The sequence below is a fragment of the Malania oleifera genome, chromosome 1, assembly GCF_029873635.1.
Source record: "Malania oleifera isolate guangnan ecotype guangnan chromosome 1, ASM2987363v1, whole genome shotgun sequence".
NCBI lineage: Eukaryota > Viridiplantae > Streptophyta > Magnoliopsida > Santalales > Ximeniaceae > Malania > Malania oleifera.
The window spans coordinates 88944758-88970155 of record NC_080417.1 but is presented as its reverse complement, the minus strand read 5'-3'; the positions used below and the strand labels follow the sequence as shown (position 1 = coordinate 88970155).

General features: G+C 34.9%; 1 protein-coding gene across 4 annotated transcripts; it reads right to left on the bottom strand.

Moving 5' to 3' along the window:
* Positions 1-985: 985 nt before the first annotated feature.
* Positions 986-23887, bottom strand: LOC131166912 (transcription factor BIM2-like). Of its 4 annotated transcripts, none has more exons than XM_058125546.1 (9): positions 23722-23887; positions 23531-23620; positions 23357-23447; positions 13749-13818; positions 13575-13670; positions 6583-7004; positions 3084-3213; positions 2354-2460; positions 986-1491 (listed from the first exon to the last, which is right to left on the bottom strand). In XM_058125546.1, exons 2-9 carry the CDS (start codon positions 23616-23618, stop codon positions 1452-1454), a joined length of 1044 nt encoding a protein of 347 aa, XP_057981529.1. In that variant the 5' UTR covers positions 23619-23620; positions 23722-23887; the 3' UTR covers positions 986-1451. The 4 variants fall into 4 exon arrangements, with proteins under 4 accessions (XP_057981529.1, XP_057981536.1, XP_057981543.1 ...); XM_058125553.1 differs by having other exon boundaries at positions 986-1481; positions 23722-23878; XM_058125560.1 differs by having other exon boundaries at positions 13575-13643; positions 23722-23878.
* Between the last annotated feature and the right edge of the window lie 1511 nt (positions 23888-25398).

The window sequence follows — 25398 nt, the reverse complement described above, 5'->3', positions numbered from 1 at the left end:
CATTCCATTCCCAGCTATATAATCCCTTTCACGATTATAACTTTCCAGTTGGCGAAGCATGGCAAGCACCAAAAGATAAAGAAACAAGAAAAAAAAGGGCATTGGTTGACGGTGGCACCTGTAAAATAAAGAAGGTGAAGGAAGAATGCGAATGATTGAGAACAGGTCTCAATTTGCCAAAGCAGACACGGCGAATGGGCCAAACATTCAGAGTCCGTGAGCCGGCGGACACCCATCCAAATCTGCCAAAAGCGAAACCCTCCTAACTGTCGTCATTCACCTTGCATCATCAAGTCCGTGAAGTTCCCATCGCTGTTCCGTCCAAAGTAAAAGATAATAAAGTTTACCCTTTACCCTTTTTCTGTTCCTCATTTTTTTTTTTTTTTTTCTCCTCTTAAAATCCTAAAAGAAAAGGGATTGCCTAAAAAGGTTCAAAAGAAGGGGTGGGGAAGTCTTTAAACAGTTTATTTAATGATAGCAATCTGTCAATGCAAAAAAAAAACAGCTTCTTTATCACAATTAAACAATGGTTTATGTCTAAACCTATGAATCAATTTTTACCATGCCTTAATTCTGCAAAAGTCACCACATCAGACAAACATCCAACCACAAGATCTTCGTGGAACAATATTTTCTTGCATAGTAGATGACATGCTAGTGAACTGCTTCTTCTCATTCATCCAATACTCTAATTAATGTTCTTAGCAAGCTGCATTATTTAATTGCAGATGTCAACAAAGAATTACAGAAACCCACAGCAACTGCTGCTACAAAATACTGGTTGCCGGTCTATATCAGTGTTTTAAAAGGAGTTATTGAGGCGCGCTTGAGGCCTAAAACGCCCTAAAGTGCAAGTGGATATGCAAAATTCCAAAAAAGCGTACACCTCGTATGTGAAGGCTTGCATTTTTACACCTCAAATGTCATGCCTACGCCTTTTAGGCTTCTTGCTATAAAACATAAATCAAAAAAGACAGCATTTTTACGCCTCAAATGTCATGCATACGCCTTTTAGGCTTCTTGCTATAAAACATAAATTAAAAAAGACTTTTACGCCTTTAATGTCATGCGTACGCCTTTTAGGCTTCTTGCTATAAAACATAAATCAAAAAAGACAGCATTTTTACGCCTCAAATGTCATGCATACGCCTTTTAGGCTTCTTGCTATAAAACATAAATTAAAAAAGACACAACCCCAAATGCATCTAAAATCCTTTCCTCCCATCTCTCCCACGAAGCTTCTTCTCTTCTACTCTCTCAACGAAGCCTCCAGCAAGTCTTCTCCTCGACGATAGCCTCTGCTCTCTCTTTGAAACCTCCAGTCTTCTCCTCTCTTGACGATTCCTCTCGACAAAGCCTCGAGTGTTCTACGACAAGTCAACGAAGCTTCCGTCGCTTTCCTCCAACTCCTTCTCCCTCTCTGACGAATCCGCCAACCTTCTCATCTCTCTTCAAGGAATCATAGACCCTTCCAATTTGATCTGCCCAACTCTGTTCTTAGAAATTAGTGGAGAATGCTTTAATTTGACTTTTTTCTATTCTTTTGGATGATGCTTTGACTTGAATTTTTCTATTCTTTGGTAATGTGGCTCATGCTTATTTTTTAACATGTATTATTTGTGTTTGTTATCTAAAATTAACATATATGATATTTTAAATTATGTTTTTCATTTTTTTCTCCATTATTCTTAATTTTTTTTCATTTTTTTACTACACATAAATTGATTTTATTTATTAATTATTTTTAAAAAAAAATACAGCACCAAAATGCTTATGCCTCAACGCCTTGAGGCTTATGCCTCACCACAAGGAGGGTAAAACGCCTCATCTTACGCCCTTGCCTTTTAAAACACTAGTCTATATTAATATAGATTGGTGCGCTTAAATATAGCAAAGTCATGTGGTGCCAGTGCTCCCCAAGAGACTTTCAACACCTGATAAAGTTTGTAAGATTAATGCACAATAGAACAGGGCAAGGGGTTTATGGGCAGAAAACAAAACATTAACACTATGCAGAATGGAAGAACAGGGCGCAAGTGAATTGGATGGCCCCAGTGACATTAAAAAGCAGCTTCTCATTATCTGTATGGAAGCCTTTTATCTGAAACTGAATACAAACAAATGAATATACCACAGCTCTTTTTTCCTTTACTTTTTTCTGAGGAAAAAACTCACAATCCTATCAAATCGAAGAGCGCATAGACATGTACAGTTTTAAGTCATCTAGACCAACAATGCTGTTGAACATGAGGCATAAATGATAGACAAAATGGATCCACACCCCACTAAAAAGAATAGAGGTAACAAGTGAATATTTTCACGGAACAAGGAGACTTAGTAAAGTCCATGCTACCTTCTTTCTGTTCTAACTCTCTTATAAGCTTGATCAGAGTCCTTAACACAACTCCCAACTACAGAATGTAGCATAGCTCGATTTCTAGGAGACAGGCTCCTGTTATCCTGAGCATACACAAAAAAAAAAAAAAAAAAAAAAAATTAAACAAATAAGTGAATAAATAAATAACTTACAAGCCTGGGATTAATATTTTTGTTGGCTACTATCATTCAAGATAACGACCCCTACAGAACAAGGCCGGCATGCATGCACAAACACAGACAGGAAACACAGACATTATGTCAAAGAAATGTAACAGATGTAATTCTACAAGCATCGCTCGAGTCTCATCAACATCCTAAAAAACAGATTGCAGCTGCAATCCAAAGACGATGATACTACCTCTTTAGTCATCAATACGAAATAGGAAAGGCTACCTAGCACAAACTACAACCAACCCCTTAAGGATTGCACTCAGTGTTCCACTTTTTGTTTGAACTAAAAGTAATTTGGATAAATGCAGAAATAATTAACTTCATGGTCAGCCCCACCACTCAATACCCAACAGTAAAGGTGATCAGATTCTGGTACTCAAGATCAAGTCTAACCCCTAAGAATAGATGGATTTACAAGCTCCCAAATCCTCAGCAACAGCAGCAACAAAAATAAAAACTATTAGCTTATGACAGTAGTGCTAATTTATCATTTATAGAAACTGATTTAAAAGGTCAGTTGATTGAAAATAAACCTTCATGTTGTATGTCATAGCCATCACTCGACTATTTGCTTCTTTTCCAACATCAATTTGTACAGATATATTGGCCCGTGAAATATCAACGCCTGAAGATTCCAGTGCTTGGGTCAGAGTATTCAATAATCTGTTAAAACAACAAAAGCCCCCCGTCACTACATATCAAATATCCAGTCTCAGAAAAACAGGAGAGGAAAAAGACCAAAATAAATAAATAAATAAAATAAAAAATAAAACATATCCATTCTCCTGTGCAAAAGCTAAAGAAAGGAGAACAAAAACGAAAATGAAAAAATAACTGTAGTAGAATCTAAATTTTCAAACAATTACAGATTACACTATCCTAAGAGCAATCCACAGTATATATAAATATAAATACCATATTGAGTCAATAAGAATAAGAACGTCAGAAGATTCAACATTTAATCATAAATAGTGACTAATCAATCTTATTTTGAATCGTGTAACCACTAAACTGCACAACAAACAACCTGAGCTTGCCTGCATGCAGATGCCTTGATAGTTGACATTATAACTTCCATTTTCAACATTCATCATGGATTATTAAACATTTTAGCTATGAAACTTACATGGACCTTAAGAAGCATGGCTGTATACAGGATATAGACACATGGGTACACTAACCTATAAGGTCTTGAAATATTAAGATGACACCGATGTATATTGTAGGATGAGTAGCAAATCATTGTTCCATTGAGGCTGATCTCCAAATGACACTTTAAAATAGGCCAGTGTCAGTAGCAAACCCATGTCTGACACTGCCACATCTCCAACATGCCTTCAAGACGCATCAGACACTTCCTCAGTGCCTCAGTTTTTTCCCTGGACACATGTTGGATGTGGTAAATCTTAAGCATCTGACACAGGACACAACAAATATGCATCTGGTTTGTTTTCCAATTTATTTAGCTTTGACTTTTATGTTCCAGCCATACTCTATCACTGTTTTGAGGATTGTATGAGTGCAATGATCTCCCAAGCCCAAATATTTGCATGTACTGAATGCCTATAAAATTCATTGATCTGGTGTTAAGTATCACTCCTTTTTTCTTATTTTCCCCTTTTATTTACCAAAAGAAATCAAGTACTTAAATCATTTTACTTTGTTGTTTAACTATTATGTTATTTACCAAAAGAAATCAAGTTCTTAAATCATTTTATTTTGTTGTTTAACTGTTATGTTTCTTATTACTTTGTTATTTAGATTATGTTTATGAAATTATAAAGTTTACAAGGCATAGTTTTTTAAATAAGGACTTGCAAACACTTGATGCAAATTCAATGGTGATTGAATACAAATTTGTTTTTATAAGCAGACCAAAATTTGATTTTAAAAAATTATTATTTAACATAATTGTATATAATATGTTTTTAATTCCCATTTTCTTGCCATGTGTCTTGATTTTCTATGATTTGGCATGTCAACATGTTAGACATGCATCATGTCGAACAGCCATGTCCATGCTTCATAAAAGATGATTCGAAGAAGGTTCAAGGGTGTGTTGGATCCTAAGCCTAAATTTGTTATGTTTAATTACTAAGCGGGCTTATCTTTGTGTAGGTGTGTCTTAAGGGTTTCTTTGAAATTTTCCCAATTTTGAGTTTTTCCTATTAGAATGTTGTATCGTATCTCCCCCCCCCCCCCCCCCGCCCTCCCCAAAAATAAATAAATAAATAAAAAGAAACAGAACCTTCTCTTTTTCTTCCTTCTCTTCTCTCCTCCCTTCGAGGGGAATAAATTTATAATTACAACAACAAACCAATCCTTGTGTCCTACTAGGTGGGGTTGGCTAAATGAATCATTTTTGCCAATTTACACGATCACGGACAGTTTCTTGTGCCAATTTAAGAGCCTATTAAATTCTTACTTTTTCATTCCAAGCTATTTTAGCTCTACCCCTGCCCCTTCTGCTCTGACTAATAATAACCAGCTCACTTCTTACTTGGTTCACTATTTGGACTAGAGTTGCCCCTCCCTCATTATACCTTCTAAAGGTGTTGTGCCTAACTTGCTGCAAATAATTCTTTAATTATTTATCTTTTAATGTTATACCACCCATCCACCTCAACATTCTCATTTTATGAATATTTACTTCTTGGATATTTTATTTCTTAGTTGCCCAATATTCTGATCCATATAGCATAGCGAGTCTTACAGCCATCTTATAAAACCTTCCTTTTAATTTTCAGAGTATTCTACAAACAAACAACACACCCAAAGAACTCCATTTTAACCCACCTTGGTTTAAATCTACGCATAACATCTTCGGTATCTCCTTCAACTTGCATAATAGATCCAAGGTATCAAAATCTAATAGTGCCATTAATTTCTTGACAATCAAGTTTAATCATTTCTCCAATAATCCTCCTACCACTACTGAAATTACATTTCATATATTCTATCCTATTTCTACTCATCCTAAAACCTCAAGATTATAAATCTTCTCCCCATAATTCTAACTTAAATTCCATTCCAACCCTAGTTTCATCAACCAAGACAATATCATCTGCAAATGACATACAACATGGAACCTCATTTTGGATGTAGTAAGCATGTGGTCCCCTCCCCTTCTCAACCATCTCTCACGACCCTCGCTTCTTTTTCCTTCTCTTCTGTCCTTCCCTCCCTCTTATGATTCAGCATCAAATTATGTACATATACAGATACATATACATACAATATATACATACAATATATATAAATATATATACACACACACACACACACACAATATATAACATGTGAGGGCACCCACACACATATTAATATTTTACAGTATTTTATCTAAAAGACATAACACAAGTATCAAAAGTATTAAAAATAAAAGATAATAACCAGATATAAATAAAAGTGTAAATATTTAAAGGAAATTATACTAACCTGACAAGAATAGAAGTGTTAATAAAGGAAGTTACTTTTTAAGCAAATAAATTTTATATGCTATATAGTTGGTTTACTATAAATGCACGTAAAAACATTTGATGCATTTCAAAGTCAATATACTATTGGATAATTTTTTTAAAAATATTTAAGGATTATTGGCATCCAATCTAGATACAGTACAGATACAAATACCCTCTAGAAAAATACATACTTCATAGCATGGATCCGACTAGAAACTTGCGTGACAGACTAACTGTACTCAAGCAACTGAGTCCCCCTAGTAGACCTGTTCCCTGTCCCAGCCGGGCAAAGTTTTCACACCAGCCAACCACTAGTACTGAAGTGACAAGACCACCATTAGTTTTTGCTTCTCTTGTAATGTGTATATTCTATGCCTGGATGTTAAAAGGATATGCATATTGTAGCAATAGCCAGCAAGGCCATTATTACAGATCACAGTCTGGCTCACAGACTTTGCAGCAAGCACAGCCATTTTAAGTAAATTTATTCCAATTTCCAAAAAATAAAATGGTAATTGAAGGATTTTGAAACTGATGAACAAAATTGTCTGCAACTAATATAAATGCTCACCCTTGAGAGCAGGCATTAGAGATATTAACTGCTCTATTTTCAGTCGCAAACTCCTGTCCATTTGGCGCACCGCTCGAGGCAGCATACTCGGTAGCACATGGTCTATCCTGACCTAACTGGCATTGGACCAAGGAACTCATGTGCTCAGCATCAGGAAAAGATGCCTGCATTGGCATGGCCCCCCTCCCACCAGCAGGGAACATGTTTGGCTGTAACGGCACATTAAGCGGAATTGTTTCAGTTGCTGGTCCATGGGAATGATTCACTGCTCTGTATGCAGCACCTGTGCTTAAATCAGATTCTACAAAGCCCTCTGCATTTGTAAGAACTGTTGGGGTGACAGCATTATTCTCCTGACCAGAGCCATTCATCATGACTTGCGAATGATCAGCAAAACCTTCTACAGGTCCATGATTATTTCTCTGTTTAAAACAAGTATGAGTTTATAAGTTATTATTATGCCCAAATCCAAATGCATTAGATAATACAATTTCCTATTCAACCACAGCATTTGCAAACAGGTAACCTTCAATCAATGAGAAACAACATTCTGCAGGCAAAGAGGATGCACAAAACCCCGTTGCATCCATGGTATTAGACTTTAACTTTAGACTGCATTTTAGTAATAGAAACACGCCTAATGATTAAGAGGGAAAAGTTGCCGAAAATTACAAAAGAATCATAAAATGTAGTGAAAATTGAGGTCGCCCAAAAAAGTTCTAGATAACTGAATAAAACACTAAACACAACAAGAGATTGAGAGAAAAAGGCCAGCTAAATCAATGCACACATTAATATTTCTGAAGTTGAAATTATTGAAAAGGGTATAGCCATTTCACATGATAATTGCATTTTAAAAATAAATAAATAAAATAGATAAAACACTAGCACTCACATTCATATACCGAAAAAACCAACTTAACACACATCAATGAGGTTTCAAACTCGGTTATATAATGTGGTTTCCATTAGAGCAGACCGATATATATATAAAGAAGAGGTTTCATTAAAGAAGAAAGAATGTACAGAAAAAAGAGAATATGACAACCACCTATATAAAATTAAAAACAAAAAAAAAAAAAACAAAACAAAACAAAAAAAACATAATAGTAGAAGACAAAAAAGGAACTCCTATTAAAATAGAACAGCCTTCCAATCTAGCATGCCTGAAGAGGGCACCCCTTTAAAACAGTTTGCTGCAAAGAACCAAATAGAAGCCAAGTACTGCCTTTCCCATAGAAATGGTCAAGTGATCTTCCTCCCTAAAAACATACAAGGTTTCCCTTCCATCTAAATTCCCCATAAGACTGCAAAGATCCCACAAGTCCACAAAATCAAACCATCTCCACTCTTCACAAAGCCTGTAAATAAAATATTAAACAACTCCTTGATCAACTCTGGAAAGACCCAATTCTCCCCAAGTAAGCCAAACAACTTATTCCAAGTCCTCCAAGAAAACAAGCGATGCAAAAGAAGGGTGAGATGCAGATTCCAAACTATCCAAAAACACAAGGTAGAAACATCTGGAGATAATGCCTCCTAATCTGCAAGATTGCTGGAGTTAACTCAATTAGGAACAACCAACCAAATAAAAGCATTTATCTTAGAGGGTACTAGCTTTTGAAATATTATGATGAAGAGGAAAGGATTACAAGTTCTTTTCAAATGCTGAAAGAAAAATTTTGAAGAATAGACTCCTAAAGAATCCAAATCCCACATCAGACTCTCTCTCCCAACTAAGAGATGACATCCCTCCAACAACAACAACAAAGCAGAGAGTTCCTCCACCTCAAAATCATTTAGAAATCTTAAAAATGGAAATCCCAAGTAGTACACTTATTTGAAGTAATATAGCGAGCAATGACATCATTATACACTAGGAAGAGGCAACATAATCAAAGAAAGAAAAGAAAAATGCAATTATTCCCACCCAAAAATAAGTTCAAGTGATGCAGGACAGCATCAAGGAATTGCTGCCAAGAGAGAAACTAGAAGAGAAATAGAGGAGAGGAGAGGGGAAGAAGAAGGAAGAAGAGGAGATGATGGAGATACAATTTAGAAGCAAAGTACACAGGTTCATTTCTCAATTCAAAATTTCAAATTCAACATTACCACCTCTTACATGGCTTCCACACACTATTTATAAGAAAGTTAATGATATACAAAACTTCAGATATACCCCCAAAGATACATGAAATTACAAACTCATGCTAAAATACACAAATATTACAAACAAGCTCCCAAAACACAATCCTACTACAAGCAAACTAAACACACATAATAAACTACTAATTAACTAAGCACATGTGGTTTAGGACCCAACAATCCATTGACCCTATTCTTTGAAATCGACCTCCAAATTGGGTCAAAATGATCCATCAAAGTACCCACTTCGCTACCTACATTATATCGCTCCTTCCGGGAAAAATTTGATTCCGTTAAGTTGGACCAAAAGTGTCCACCACCATGAAAGGACTAGAGGTATGCTTCAATTTGGTGAGTGGAAGAGCTCAAGATGGCAACAATTTATACTTCTTGTTGATGGAGAGGGAAAAATAATTTTAACAGCATCATGCTTAACCCACCTATCACATAACCACAAATGACCCAAAAGGACATGACTGATCTTTAGGACATCACGTTGTACTGTCTCCATAATCGAACCCATCTCAAAGATAAATCAAGAAACAATCATGGATCTTCAAGTTGGTATTGTTCACCCAAGCAATTTTGTATGGATTTCAACTTTCAGATTTAACTTCTTCCCAGCTTCTTAGGAAACTACATTTGTACGACTACCAGGATCAACAACCAAAGTATATGACAAATCACCTAAGTCTGAAAGATGCCAGTTTGTCTCCAATCTTATTTTTCTTCAACCTTGTGGGAAGAAAGTATAATTCATAGCACTAAACTGATTTTCACAAGTCACTTGGGATATCTGTTTCTGCTACAACTACTTGAATGACATCATCATCACCATCTTATTTTTCTACAACAGCCATGACTAGATTAGGACATTGACCAGCTTGACACCCAAAACCTTGACATTTGAAGCACTTGATTGGTGATTGGCCATTAGAAGCTGTTCCAGAAGAATGCTTAGGAATACTCTTAAGGGATATTAGATGCTCCTCTGACTTCTCTCACCCAACTCCACTAATACTTTCTCAATAATATTTCTAGTGATGATATTTTATTCCAAGTGACTAAATTCATAGTTATAATTTTATTACTATTATTGTTAATAATATTATTACTATTATTACATCACCAATTCAACCACCAGTTTCACCCACCAATCTAACCAGTTTGACCAACCCAATGGCTTCACTAGGTCAATCATTGGTCCGGGTTTTAAAACCATGATTGCAAGTATTTTTGTGTTCTTGCAATTATTTTTTTTAGCTGGATTATTTTGTAATTATGAGTTTTAGTTGTATTGTTGGGTGTATAAATGCTTTGCTTGTATAGTATTAGACAGTTATCAGATTTGAATTCAGAACTTCCACTAATTTCCCTCTCTCTCTCATCCAGAATTCTCTCTTATCTTCTCCTTCTTCCTTGTTCCTCCTCTTCCCTCCTCCTTTCTCCTTCTGTTTTTCTCTGTTGTTCTCTAACTAGATTTTGCTATTCCTGTTCTGCTTTCTCAGCCTCTCTGTTCTGCTTCTCCCCCATTCTTCTCTTCTTATTCCTGAATCTCTTTCCTAGTTCTCTCTCAATTATCTCAATTTCTGATTTCTGTTTCTGTCCTACATCTGAAAGGTAGATCAGGAGTGGTGAATGCAATAGAGGTGGTGGTGTGATGAGAAAAGCACAATAAGAAAGGGATTTAAGAGGCGTGACAGCTGGAAATTTTTTGGCCAATGCATGACAAAGAATTTTTGGGGAAGGCTATTCAGCAGTGGCCCACTGCCTTATTGGACAAACGGCTGTGGAGGTTTCCAGTTGAGGAAATTCCCTGGCATAAAGACATGGAAAGTAAATTTGGGTTGCAAACAAATAGGCGGGATGCTAATTTGTAAAGGTAGCAACAACTTACCGTTAAACATTTTTTTGGCCATTTAGAATAAAAAAAAGTCATTCTGTTAATATAATAATGCTTATTCTATAAAAAAGGTGGCATGGTTGGATGAGAGGGTGCTTATCGAATGCATTCTATTCAGTTGTTGTCAATGAAGAAGCTAAGTAGTGGAGGTACATTGTCCATGCCTTTACCGATGAGGCAATTGGCCCAGTGGCAAGTGTAAAAACAAATACACAGGCATTCCATTACAGAAAGAAAAAAAATCTCAACTGAACACTAAAACGACATTTTACCTTGCCAACCTATGGCAGTAAGGCAATTATGTTATTTATGAAAATTGGAGTCGTCTTATGAGTATTATTTGCTAACACAACCTTCATAGGATAAATAAGCATTCAGGAATAAACCAGTTGATGCTGGTTAGGTTTTGAATGTCAATTTTGTAATCAGCAAGAGTTATCATTTGATCAAGAGGGTACTGAAGACTTGTTAGCAAGTCAACAAACTAGCTGCAGTTGACATAATTGTTACCGTTACTGCTTTACAAAAGTACCTGCAAATCATTCACCTCAGAAACTACCACAGAAGTGTTCTTCATTTGCACAGGTAAAATTCAAGAAATAGTTTATTCAAACAGTTCACCAAGTTGCATGCTAGTTAAGGGTATGCTCAACTGCCCAAGCACAAGGCAACAGAAGGGGCTAGCCTCCATGCCTCAAACAACCCCAGCGAGGCGGAATTGAAGAAGCGCTCACCTCAAAGACAAGGCACAGGGCAATTATAGACATGTCTCATGCATTTTTCATTTTCTGATTTGATTTATATTGTATTTTAACTCATCCGCAGATTTGTGTGCAAGAATTTTTGTTAAAAATGTGAACAATAAACTGGGATATTTCTACAATGATCATTTGGTGTGAACAATAAATTAGATCATTTGTTTGGTCCTCTGTAATACTGAATAAATTTGGTCCTCCGTAACACTGAATAAATGTGAAACTCACCTTTGTGAGCGTGCCTGCACTTCTCACTTTCAAATAGCAGAAACGGATAGGATAATGTAGGCAGAAAGTGGGAATAGCTGATGTTGCGTAGTAAGAGTTGGTCATTAAGGGCCTGATTGGTTAAGGATCCAAAAATGAATTCCCGAATCCTTTGTTTTTGAAAATGAAAACTAGGGATTATATCATGTTTTCCCATACTCAAAAGTGTGGTTTCGTTAGCTATTTTTTTAACTGTTTCCATAATTGAAAACAGTGAAACTGCATTTGGTTAAGACTGATCCATGTTACAATTTATTATTATTAACAATAATAACTACTATTACTATTAAAAAGTGGTTAGACACCATACCCAAATTTTTATTGTTGACACAAAGTTGTATCTGAAAAAAGGGAAAACATCTTAAAATTGTTTCCTAAAAATCTATATTTTAAGTGGTGTTTTTGAGTACATTTCCATAACCAGACGCAATTTATGTATTTTTTGAATCTTGCATTTTAAGAGTATATATATCCTATCATACCTATACTAGTTTTTTTGTCACTAGCATAGTTATATAGTATGACCTAACCTATTGAGCTACAAAATATGCAATCTAATATTGTAAATACAATTACAAATTTTCAATTAATTTTTCACTTTAATTGCAAAAAATAAAAATAAAAAATAAGAAAGATTAAACAAAAAAACTGTACCAGTCTCACCCTCGTTACCCTGCCGTCCCCCCCCCCCCCTCTTCCCAACCAACACATACACACACACACAGCTTTTAATATACCTGTTAGATTACCACTTTACCTAAAAGCTTAAACTGTTAAGTTGTGGGCTAACAAATTGTGTCAAGCCTTAACACTCCTCTGCATGTGTAGCCCGGCAGCACATTGAAGAGATAAACACCCAATAAATAACACCCATTCAAGGGAATACAATAAATTTTAAACACCACAAAATAAATGCAGGATACAAGGCTAGAGCAATACCGAAGGGAAATAAGAGAAAATAGTAAAAAATAAAAAATAAATTAATTTTGCACCATAACAATCATGTAAGTTAAGAATGTTAAGTCGAGACCGACCAAAGGTTCAAATCAGAAAAATAGTCTTTCAAAGCATGGAGGGAAGACTGCATACGGCTTGCCCTCCACAAAACCCCAATGGCGTGGGAGCCTTGAGCAATGGGTGTAACATTTTTTTTTTCCTTCTATTTTTTCAACAATACTTTTTGTGGCACTATGAGGCTGTAGGTCCTTAGCAGCCACCAAAGTTTTATTTTTTATCCATAATGCCACAGCGAAAGAGTACTGAAAACTGCTGTGCAATAATCGCAATCACTAAAACAATTCATTTACATAATTTGCATAAGTGATGCTATACTCCATACGAATGTTCTCACAACATCAAACAACCAGTTTTTTTTTTAATTTTTACTATGTGATAGTGGTATAATATAGAAAAATGCCATAAGAGATGTAACCTTTGTGCAAAAGGTGGGTACAGAACACCACACTGCTAATACTTCAAAAAAAATAATAAATAAAATAAAATAAATAGGAGAATAGGAGATCTACATCAAAATAGTCAGGGAGATGATTGCTATGACTGCAGTGCATTCAAAGGAAAGGCTGCTGATGTCTTCAAAAATGCCATCAGAAAAGGACCAAAATGTTTGAAACGCATATATCTAATGATGATGATTACTACTGATATTACAACCCAGTGTAAAGAGTGTGAAATATGTTAGAAATCATTGGAGCCTGCATGAAAAGAAGGATGACAACAAATTACTTTTACTATGACAATCATATTTGGCGGCTGCAAATCCAAAAGTCCATCTACAGCCACAAACATTAATAAAACTAAGCTCCAGAGTGAGCACAAATTTTACAAACTTCAAAACAATGCTATGCAATAAAAGTACTACACTGAAATGCTAAAGCACAAGCACATCAAGTATTAAGGTTTACCCATGGTATTAACTTTGTGGGCTCCTGGCTCCATCCTTGGTATGATCCTTCATACATTTGTAACTTTTCCTGTAAAAAATGAATGTATTCTATAACCTGCATGTAGATGCAAACAGTCAATAATATTGAGATGCTTCTTTTAAATGAAATCACAAGCAAAAAACAAAATATCACCTCTAACAAAAATGAAGCTTTATCCCTCTTCTGATCATTTTGAGGTATGAGATCTCTTAAAATCTGAAATCTGCAGCACAATTTCCATTTTCAGGCCCACACACAGAGATGATTATAAGAATAGTTAAGCAAGCATCCTCACAATTTTCACAAATCATTTTTATTACATCCATCCTATCTATAATTCTAGATTATATTAGTGCCGAATGTAGTTTGAGTTTTTCCTAAATCCTCACAAACCCAAATTCAAGGCCCCAAACAGAGTCATAGTGAATTCAAAATTGGGAGTTCACATGAATCTGCCCCCCATGCTTCCCCTTCTTCCTTATCCCCTCTCCATCTCCTTTTCCTCCCCTCTTTGATACTACATCATTTGGCACCGAAGTCCCCGATACTACATCATTCAATGTACCAGAATCCCTTCTGATACAAGATTTTTCAAAACTCCACCTACAATGCACTTAATGTCCCAAGTTTTTCACACACAGCTGGTCCCAAGCTCAGGTAAAGGTGGAGGGTTGCGTTAGGTAGCTGACAGTCAACGTAAAATTTTTCAGATAACTATGATATGAATCATTACCGAATATTTGTTGGGGCATCCTCTACGAGCGACGCGTTACACTTGTGCCACCTGAGTATAGCGAAAATGGGCAATGGTGGGCTAGGTTGTCACCCCGAAGCGACACGCCGTGTCGGCGCCTGGGTACGGTGTCAAATATGCAAGAGTTCCTGCATCATTCTGGTCGTAGGCAGGTAAAGACGTTAGTTCAGGAAACTATGATTAGATTAGCAACTTGGAATATAGGGACACTTATAGGTAAAAGCATGAAAATTGTGGACACGACGATAAGAAGAAGAATTAATATAATTTGTCTTCAAGAAGCTAAGTGGGTGGAGGAGAAAGCTAGAGAAATTGTTAAATCAGGATTTAAACTTTGGTACACTGGAAAATAAAAATATAAGAATGGAGTAGGAATTATTATAGACAAAAAATTTAAAAGATAGTGTTGTTGATGTAAATGGAGTAGGGGATAGAATTATGAAAATCAAGCCGGTATTAGGACAAGAGATAATAAATATCATCAGTGCTTATGCTCCTCAAGTCGGCTTAGCAGAAAATCTTAAGAAACAATTTTGGGAAGATATGGATAATATTATACAAGCTATACCAAGGACTGAGAAAATATTTATAGGAGGAGATCTGAATGGACACGTTGGACAAGATAATAAAAATTATGAGAGGATATATAGAGGATATGGATATGGAGACAAAAATGAGCCTAGGGAGATGATCTTTTAGACTTTGCTATGTCATATGATTTTAGTATATGAATACTTGCTTTAAGAAGAGAGAAGAACACTTAATAACCTTTAAAAATGGACAAAATAGAAGTAAAATAGATTTTTTTTAAACTAGGAGGGTAGATAGCTTATCATGCAAGGATTGTAAAGTTATTCCAGGTAAAGGTCTAACCACACAACATAGAATCTTAGTGTTAGATATATGTATTAAAAAATGGAAGAAAATGATAAAATAAACCAGTGTAAGAGAGCTAAGTTGTGAGACCTAAAAGGAGAAAATATAATAAAATTTAAAGATAAAATGATCAAAGATGAAGATTGGACTGTAGAGGATGGGATAGATACAAATACTCTTTGGAGTAGATTAGCTAGCTCTATTAAAATGATAGCAAAAGAGATTTTAGATGAATCAAGGGGAAGATTCTCAAATAGCAAAGAATGTTGGTGGTGGAATAAAGATGTACAAAGAGTCGTAAAGACAAAAAGAATTTGGTAAAAAACATGACAAAAATATAGAAACAGGGATAACTTTGAAAAGTATAAGGAGGCGAGAAAAAATGCAAAAAAGCCCGTTAGTGAAGCTAAATACAGAGCATTTAATAGTTTGTATGATAAATTAAATACAAAAGAATGGGAAAGAGATATATTTAAACTTGCTAAAGCTAGATAAAGGAAGAGTAAAGACTTAGGAAATGTAAAATGTATAAAAAGTGAGGATGATATTATCTTGGTTAAGGAAGAAGACATTAAAGAAAGATGGCGAAGTTATTTTAGTAAGTTGTTTAATGAAAACCAAATGGAAAGCTAAAACTTAGAATTGTCAAATGAGAAAAAGACTAAAAATATGAGATTTATTCGCAAAATTAGAGTTAACAAAGTTAAGTTTGCACTAAAAAAGATGAAAAATGGGAAAGCTATAGGACTAGATAACATCCCAATTGAAGTTTGGAAATGCTTAGGTGATAACGGAATTATATGGTTAAATAATTTATTTAATACAATTATAAAAACTAAGAAAATGTCAGATGAATGGAAGAAAAACACTTTAATACCTATATACAAAAATAAAGGTGATGTTCAAAATTGTAATAACTATCCTGGAATTAAATTTATGAGTCATACGATGAAACTATGGGAAAGGGTAGTTGAACAAAAATTAAGGATAGAAACGAAGGTCTCAAAAAATAAATTTGGTTTTATGCCTGGGAGATCTTCCACAGAAGTTATATATCTTTTAAGAAGATTAATGGAAAAGTTTAGGGAAAAGAAAAGGGAGTTGCATATGATATTTATTGATTTAGAGAAAGCATATGATAGGATACCTAGGGAAGTTCTATGGTGAGTTTTAGAAAAAAATAGTGTATGCAGTAGGTACACTGATGTCATTAAGGATATGTATGATGGAGTAATGACTAGTATAAGGATTATAATGGAGACACTAGAGAATTTCCAATCACCATAGGTGTACATCAAGGATCTGCTTTGAGTCCTTATCTTTTGCTTTAGTGATGGGTCAACTGACTAAAGAGTATTCAAAAAAAGGTTTCATGGTGTATGTTGTTTGCAGATGATATTGTATTAATTGATGAAAATAGGGATAGAGTAGAAGCTAAGCTATGGAGAGAAACTTTGGAATCTAGAGGCTTTAGAATAAGTAGAAATAAGACAAAATATATGAAATGTAATTTTAGTAATGATAGAGGGAATATTGAAGACAAAACTAAACTTCATGATGAAAAAATAAATAGCACTTGTAGATTTCGATACCTTGGATCTATTAGGCAAGTTGAAGGAGAAATTGAAGATGATGTAATGCATAGAGTTAAAGTAGGTTGGGAAAAATGGAAAAGTGTTTCATGTGTGCTCTGTGATTGTATAATACCCTTAAAATTAAAAAGGAAGTTTTATAAGACAGCTATAAGACCAGCTATATGGATCAGAATGTTGGGCGACGAAGAAACAGAATATCCAAAAAGTAAAAGTTACCGAGATGAGAATGCTTAAATGGATGAGTGGTATAACATTGAAAAAAACATTAAGGAATGAACATATTCGCGGTAAGTTAGGTGTAACTCCTATAGAAGATAAGATAAGGGATGGACGACTCGGATGGTATGGACACTTGCAACATAAGCCATATAATGCGCCAGTGAAGAAGAATGAGTTAGTTGCTGTGGGGAGAAATAGAAGGGGTAGAGGTAAACCTAAAATAATTTGGGAGGATATAGTGAGTAAGGATTTAATATCTTGAATCTGTCAAAAGAAATGATCCATGATTGCATAAATTGGAGAAAAAAAATTCATATAGCCGACCCCATCTAGTGGGACTTAAGGCTTGGTTTTTATGTTGTGTTGTTGTATATTAACATTCAAGAACCCAAACACAACCTTAGAGAATTCGAAATTGGACATCACATGAATCTGCCCTCCATCCTTCTTCTTCCTTGTCCCCTCTCCATCTTCTTTTCCTTCCCTCTTTGATATACTACATCATTCGGTACCAAAGTCCCTGATAGTACATCATTTGGTAACACTATACCAGAGTCCCCTCTTATGCAAGCTTTTTTTTGCCTTTCTCTCTCCATTCAATTCCTCCTTTTTGCCATCATAGATACATAGCCAGCACTAATTTAAAAAACAAAAATCCTTTCCTGCTTTTCATATTTGTTTCTTCCTTAGTGCAAATTCAAAATACAGACAGATTGGGGAGCAAAATTCCAAATCAATGATTAGAACTTCAAAGATCAGTTGCATTGACCTCTGAACCTCATTGAAATCAATGCCATTTCTGTAGACCATTCACTGTTATACATACCATTGCTGTAGGAGCACCCTTCCCTTCTTCACAAGGGTTTCATCCCAAGTCTGATTGTCTAGCAGATGACCCATCAAAACAGTAATATTATTAAACCATGCCCACAACTGGATTTGATTTGAGCAATTACCAAGTATTAGATCCAGCATCCTCTTTCAAAAATCAAGTCAGACCCTTTTATTTATTGCAAACTCAAACACCATTTCCTAAACAACCCAGGCCTTTTCCATTATTTCAAGCTCAATCCAAAAAGGATTTAAAAAGCATCCACCCACTTTCCTCAAACCCACGGCATAGCTTCTCTTTTTCCACCCAGACCAAACCCATCTTCACATTGCCACATCATCAGATATGCTATCAAGCTGCTATGCCCTCAACCTAATCCAAACAGGAACTGTAGCCTGATTGCACCCCCAGACACCCATATGCGTTCCAATTCTAACTTCTCTCTCTCAACTAGGGGTATAATCGGTTTGATTCAGTTCGATTTTAGCTGACACCGTTGACCGAACCGAAATAATTGGTTTTCAAAATTCTAAATCAAAATCAAACTGAAAATCGGTGTTTCAATAAAAATGAAGCCATCAGTTTAATCTGTCAGTTCAGTCAATTATCGGTTTTTAAAACAATATTTAAGCTATTTGGGCCAACATATAACTCACATGAATCAAGTCAAGGACCAAGATTCACATTAGTTAAGAGTACGGGTGGACAAGAAAAACAAAATTGAACTAACTGAACCAAAATATCGGTTTACCATCTTCTCAGTTAAATTTCAGTATAACGCTTTCAAGTTTTTCCCTTTATGGTTGGGTTTTGGTTCAGCCATTCAATAATAGCAATTAACCGAGCCAAACCGATATATTATAAATATAAAGAAATACATTTTACACAATTATATATACTGTAATATTTACTAATTTAAATAAATTAAAAACTTGGATTAGTTATGATATTATTATTCAAGAAATAGAACTTAGATTATAGATTTCCTTTATGTTCAATTCATGGGTGGGATGTTTTAAAGCTTTCGTTGGATGCTGATTTAAAGTTTACAAAAGCAATAGAGCAGCTCACTTGAAAAGCTCAGGCACAGGCAGCACAGTTGACATGGGCGCATGGCTGTTGCTACAATTCAGGGAAACAATTGTCCTGCATTGTCTACATACAAGGAGGAGAGCTTCTTGCTCTTCTTTAAAATATGTTCTATACTTCTGAATTCCAACTTTGTTACAGCACACGCCTCCAAGACAAAAAACTAAACAATACAGTTTCAGAATTAAGATAAAATATAAAATGTTACTTAAAATATTTATTTTAATTTTAATTTAAAAAATAGACCTGTAATTCAGGTTTTTATTCAGTTTCCATATAAAACTGAAACCGAAAACTTATTTTAAAATTTTGAAAACCAAAATCGAAAGCCGTTACCAAAAAAAAGGAAACCATTCAGTTTCAGTCTGATTTTTTGTTTTTCGGTAATATTTGTACACCCCTACTCTCATATTTTTTGTTCAATTTACATACAAAATTGAAAATCGATTTAAAAATTTTTTAAACCAAAAGTGAAAGCCATAACTGAAAAATGGGACCAAAGAGAAACTATTCAGTTTCAGTATGGTTTTAGTTTTCCTGTAATTTTTGTACACCCGCCCCCCCCCCCACCCCCCAGGTCTCATCTTTTGGCATTCTAACTTTGACCCGAAGAAAAAGGCCATTTCCTTTATCTCTCTTCTTTTTCCCTCCAATACCTGCTCCCCCAAAGAAAAAGCTACAGTTAAAATCATTTTTTAAAAAACAAAAATATAAATAAGACAGCAACATGGTGGCTAATGTTGAATTGTCTGCAGAAGTAGAATTATGATCTGGCAAGGTGCAGAGCGTTGAGAATCCTTTGGAGAACCTCATTAATATTTGAATAGGCTAACAGTAACAGTTGAATTTGCACCCTTGAGCAAAAGGATGATTGGCTAGTACTATCTTTCCCCACACTCTTAAGCTGCATAGAGACCAAATGATCATTTCAATATAGGAATTAAAATGGAAATTTTAGATTTCAATGATGGTGGTCTTCCTTGTGAGTTAGATGACTGGGCATATTCTTTCAAGAATTATTTTCAATAATATGACAAGAATGAAGCTCAACCATTGCATTTGGATGAGCCCAAATCAAATGAAACTGCTCAAATTTGGTGGATTAAACATCTAGATATCTTTAGAACAAGTTATTATTAGATCAAAACACGGGATGATAAACAAGTCATGCAAGAACCTCCTAATCACCAGCAGCATGTCCATCTGCAACTATTTGATTCGAAGGAAGATTTGATTCGAAGCAAGATCATTTGGAAAACTTGAACACTCACATGCACAAGGGTGGGGGGGGTTCATGGAATATTTCAACATTCCATGAAATGTGATGTCATGATGTTCATGACTTCACATTCCTATGTTTGTCTTTGTCCTGTAATCTTACGTGATGATAATCTCACACTACCTAGAAATGAAAGATTTCCCACAAAACATAAAAATCCTAGTCCCATCCTCTGCCATGGGTAAGCGGAATCTTACTCCCTTGGGAATCCTATTTCTAGAAGGCTGTTTGGATATTAATCCCCCCATAATATAGTTGCAGGCCATTATTATAATTAAAATGACAAATGATTATAATAACAAAAATAATAATCGATAAAATGAAAATAATATTATTATTATATTATAATGATATAATATAATATAATATAATACAATTGTTGAAATTTTATTATTTTGGCTAATCAGATAATTTAAGTGTTGAATTTTTTTAATTTATGATTGCTGAAATTTCGAGGACATCAATTTAACTAGGCACATAGTTTTTGTGCTAAAAATATGATTATTCTTCATATATTGTTTGTACAAACATCAAGGGCATTCTTGAAATGCCTAGCAAGATTTCCCATTGAACCACAAACTGACATGGGTAGGACTACAAATGAGCCAAGTTGTTCACAAGCTGCTCGATACTCAACTAGATAACGGCTCATTCAAACTTGTTCGTTAAGATAAATGAGTCAAGTTTAAGCTTAGATTTGAATGTCAAAATTAAATGGGTCAAGCTTGAGCTAGATGATACTTAGCTCACCAACCTCACATGTTAGCTCATTTAAACTAGCTCGCAAGTTGGCTATGAGTTGAGTAACTCGAGGCTTTTTTAAATAGCTCAAAAATTGACTTATATGTTGGTTCGTTAAGAGGCTCATTAACTTATATATTTGGTTTAGAGCTTATTTTAAACTGACGATATTTTACATAATTTTTAAAAGTATCTTCTATCTAATAATCAAAATCATGTTTATTCTTTATCTTTCAAATTTTTTTCTTAAGATATAAAACACAAATCAAAATATTACACTTATGGTTGTAAATGTACTAAACCGTTCGTTTGTTTACACTAATGAGCAATTTTATGTTTAATTTTAAAGCTTATCAATTAATAAACAATGAAAAATGTGAAGAAGGTTAGACTTGACTCGTTTAGGCTCATTTTAAGCTTGATTAATAAATGAGCTGAATTTGAACAATGCAAGCTCAGCTCATCTAAACAATGAGCCTAGCTCGAGCTCAATTTTAAAATTCATTTGTTAAACATGTGAAGCCTTAACATCTTAAAGCCTCAACTCACCTCAGCTTGATTGCATCCCTAGACATGGGCATCCTATCTACATTTTTGGATATCATGATATCCTTTCTTTCAAGATTTAACACATATTTTTTGGGGCGTCATGGTTGTTTGATAAAATAGTTAAGCATGATGCATATGATAATCCCTATGCCTTTTCCTTTCACAAGAAGCGGAACAAGTCAATACCATCTCATGATATTTTTCTAAACAAGCTGAAACACCATGCCAACTCTTTTCTTATAAAGTCGGGCAACTTCTCATAATGGAATTTTTATTGCTTTCCCAGACTCGGTAGATTCTGCTTCTTTTTGACAGGAGTGAATTGATGCAGGGCAAGAAACCAGCCAATAGATGGAATACTTTAACCCTATTTGAAGGCAAGATTCCAAAGAAAATGGTCAAGGGCTTATTGGGTCCTAAACCCAAACATTTTCGGTACAATTAATTAGCACGCTTATGATTATGAGGGTCGGTTCATAAATAGGCATCTTAGGGTGTTCCTACTTCTTATTTTTCCCAATAAATACATAGTAAAACAATTCATTTCAGTGAATTTGAAATTGGAAATTGAAGTTGGTCCCCACTCCCACCTCCCAGTTTTGATTTTCTTTTGACCCTTTTCTTTCGTTTTTTTTTTAGGAGGGTAAGGAGATGCAGAGGACATCTAGAACCTAAGATCTCTTCCCCAGTGCGGAGAGAGAAGAATCATTGGGTCAAACCCATAGTCAATGTAAAATGTACACATTGATTATTAAAATGTAATGTCCACCCGAAGTTTGTAACTCAGGTTGTTAATTTAAACTCTAATACTCCCACTAAAGTGCTTAATTAAGAGATCAAAACCTTACAAATCGCACATGAATATGTTTGTAAACACAAAAAAGAGTAGCAAAGCCAACTAGTGATCAAAGCAAGAAGTTTTTTGTTGCCACCACTCCAATGTCAATTAACATGTGAGGAAAAGAAGAGCAGTTACTAGTAAGTGAATGAATAAAATAATGCCACTATATTTAACACAGATCACTCAAATTCAAAAATAAATAAATAAATAAGGAAAGTCAATAGTGAACAGCTAAAAAAGAGTGAGTAAATCAAAATCTGAAATCATGAGTTTTTTAATAACTTCTAGGAACGCTTCTACATAATTTTTTATTTTTTTTTATTTTGTTCTTTCAGTAAATGAGAAACTTCAAGTGCACTCTCACCCAGCACCGCTGAATGAATACCAGATGCCTACTCCTAACCTGAACAAGATTTATTTGTAATGCTCTTCAGGACACAGGCCGAAAATATATTCCCTTCTAACATTTCCAAGTACAACACGTGGCATTTTATCCTAACAATAAATTTGTACTTCATATTGGTCTCTAGACCCATCCACAGATCAAACTCAGGCATTGAGCTATTACAGCAACACTTGTTATAGTACAATACCAAGCATGTAAAAAAAATATTTTCACCAAACACCAAAAAAAAAAAAAGTGAAAGTACTAGTGGTGAATAAAAGTTATATTGTACCAAAGAACACAACTTCTGGTGCCTAATTCAACATCTACTCAGGATGCTTAACACAGCATACTCAACAAAACAGTACAAGACAGGCCTTCGAGTCCTAATATTCCTATAGATAAGAGTGACCTTGTTATACAGCTAAAAGCCAACATGGGAAGTATTATAACCTGGAGTTAAGTGCACTTTTGTCGCTGAATTATTTAAAAAGTCAAATTTTTTGAAGCAGCATATCCAGACCCACAGCATTACCAGTTGAACAACACTTGAAACGAAACTGGAGAATCAAGCAATGAAAAGAAACAAAATGAAGCTTGCCTCTCATTGATCTTGCTCCTTCTACGCTGCTCTGTGACAGAATGCTTAGAGCGAGGTGTAGTTGGCTGCTGGATTGTGCTTCCTGCATCTCCTGCCAGTGCCAATTCCGCTTGATGATTCAAAACATATTCATCCACACAAGCGCGCGCCTATACACACGAACACAGAACATACCTTTCTGGGACGAACCAAGGTTTGCTGCGAAAAAATCTTTATCATCGTCCATTTCCTCCTCCTGGTGACTCTTAGAAGATTTCACCATATCTATAAAATTACCACAAAAATCAACAAAATTAAACAAAAACAAACGAGAGCCAGAAACAGAGTACAATTCAATAACAATGATTATGAGACAGAGAGACAACCTTGCAGAAATGGTAGGTTCGACGAACAGTGTCCTAACTTCTCCGACGGTCCTGACTTCTGCGAAATATTAAACAAGGAGGAGAGAATTTGAGGAGTTTTGAGAGAACCGATGCCCTAGAGGAGGAGGACGACGACGCCGCGTTCTCGAATCTATACTTGCGCTTTATTCTCATTCCCTCCTCGCTAATAAATAAATACGGCAGTGGCGGATGCTAATCTGCGCACACCTGGCGATGCTCCTTAGGGTGCGCCCGCCCAGCAATAGTCTTGGAGGGTCTTCGGCGGTCCGGCCCGTTTTAAGGTCCAGTCCACGTGAACATCGAGACGGAAAATATGAGCTAAGCTGAGCCAAATGGGCTGAGCTTATCTCTCTCTTAGGCTTATAGTTGATTTTTATTTTTATACCAAAACATGTGTTTTGAAAATAAATTGGATAAATCTTTAAATTAATTACATTCAATTACAGAGTCAATTTTTCATGTGGCCATTTTGTAATTTAATTCATATATTACGCTCAATTATTTTTCACAAATTTAATTTAACAGTTCTACATGTAAAAAATCGTCCCATAAGGCCCTCTTATAATTTTGCAATTTACTCCTTAAATTTGTAATAAAATAATTTATTGAATATTTTTTCATGATTTGTATTAATAATGAAACAATAAATTTGGTAATCAATTACAATGGGGTTTTTATTTTTTTTATTTTTTTGTAATTAGTAGAGGAGCACGTGTTGATTTTAATAGGTTTTGAAATTTTCCATCTAAATTTAACTTATAAATCAAATTATCATATGCTGACATTTTGATAATATTGGCAAAATTGGTGTACATATGTCCATAATTTGATATTTTATCTATACATAGGCATAAGAATAACATGTATACACTTTTATGATTATATGAAATTATATATATAAGTAATTTAAAGTCAAATAAAATGTTTGTCGAATATCTTACGAATACATCAAAATATTTCAAAACTCCAAAAAAAAAAAAAAAAACCATTACTATCATGCTTATTTGATTGTGCATATCTATCTTGGAAAGGAATTCAATTATAAGATCATAGTGATACTCATAATTTTTTTCATGGACAACAATCAAATTATATATACTATCAAGTGCACTTTACATTTAATATAATAATAATATTTGTCTTCCCAATCAACATGTGTATTAAGGAAGATATATATTCATATGTTGATAAAATTATTAGAATATCCAAACTTCGGCATAAATTTTTATAATTTATTTCTATAATCTTTTATGTTGTGAATGTGGCTCACATTCTATATGAAAAGCATGAAAGAAATCAGAGTGCAGCTATGCAACAGGGCAAACCATCGACGGTAACCTTGTAATCGTCGACGATTTGGGGCAATGCTAGAATGAATTTCTATTCTGTCTGAAACAGTCGACGGTTTAGTTCGGGGCACCCAGCGCAAATTTCAAATTTTGAATGGAGAACGTTAGTATGGTTTGGTTTGGAGGGAAAACCTCTGGGAACTCTATATGTATGTTATATATGATGTACATAGGGTGTTGGTTGATGATTGTTGAGAGAATTGAGAGACATAAGCTCAGCCCATTTGGCTCAACTTAAGGTCCACGTGAATCATTGTCATTTGCTCCCATGGTTGTAGGCATTGTCGAACCACATAATTCATGGTGT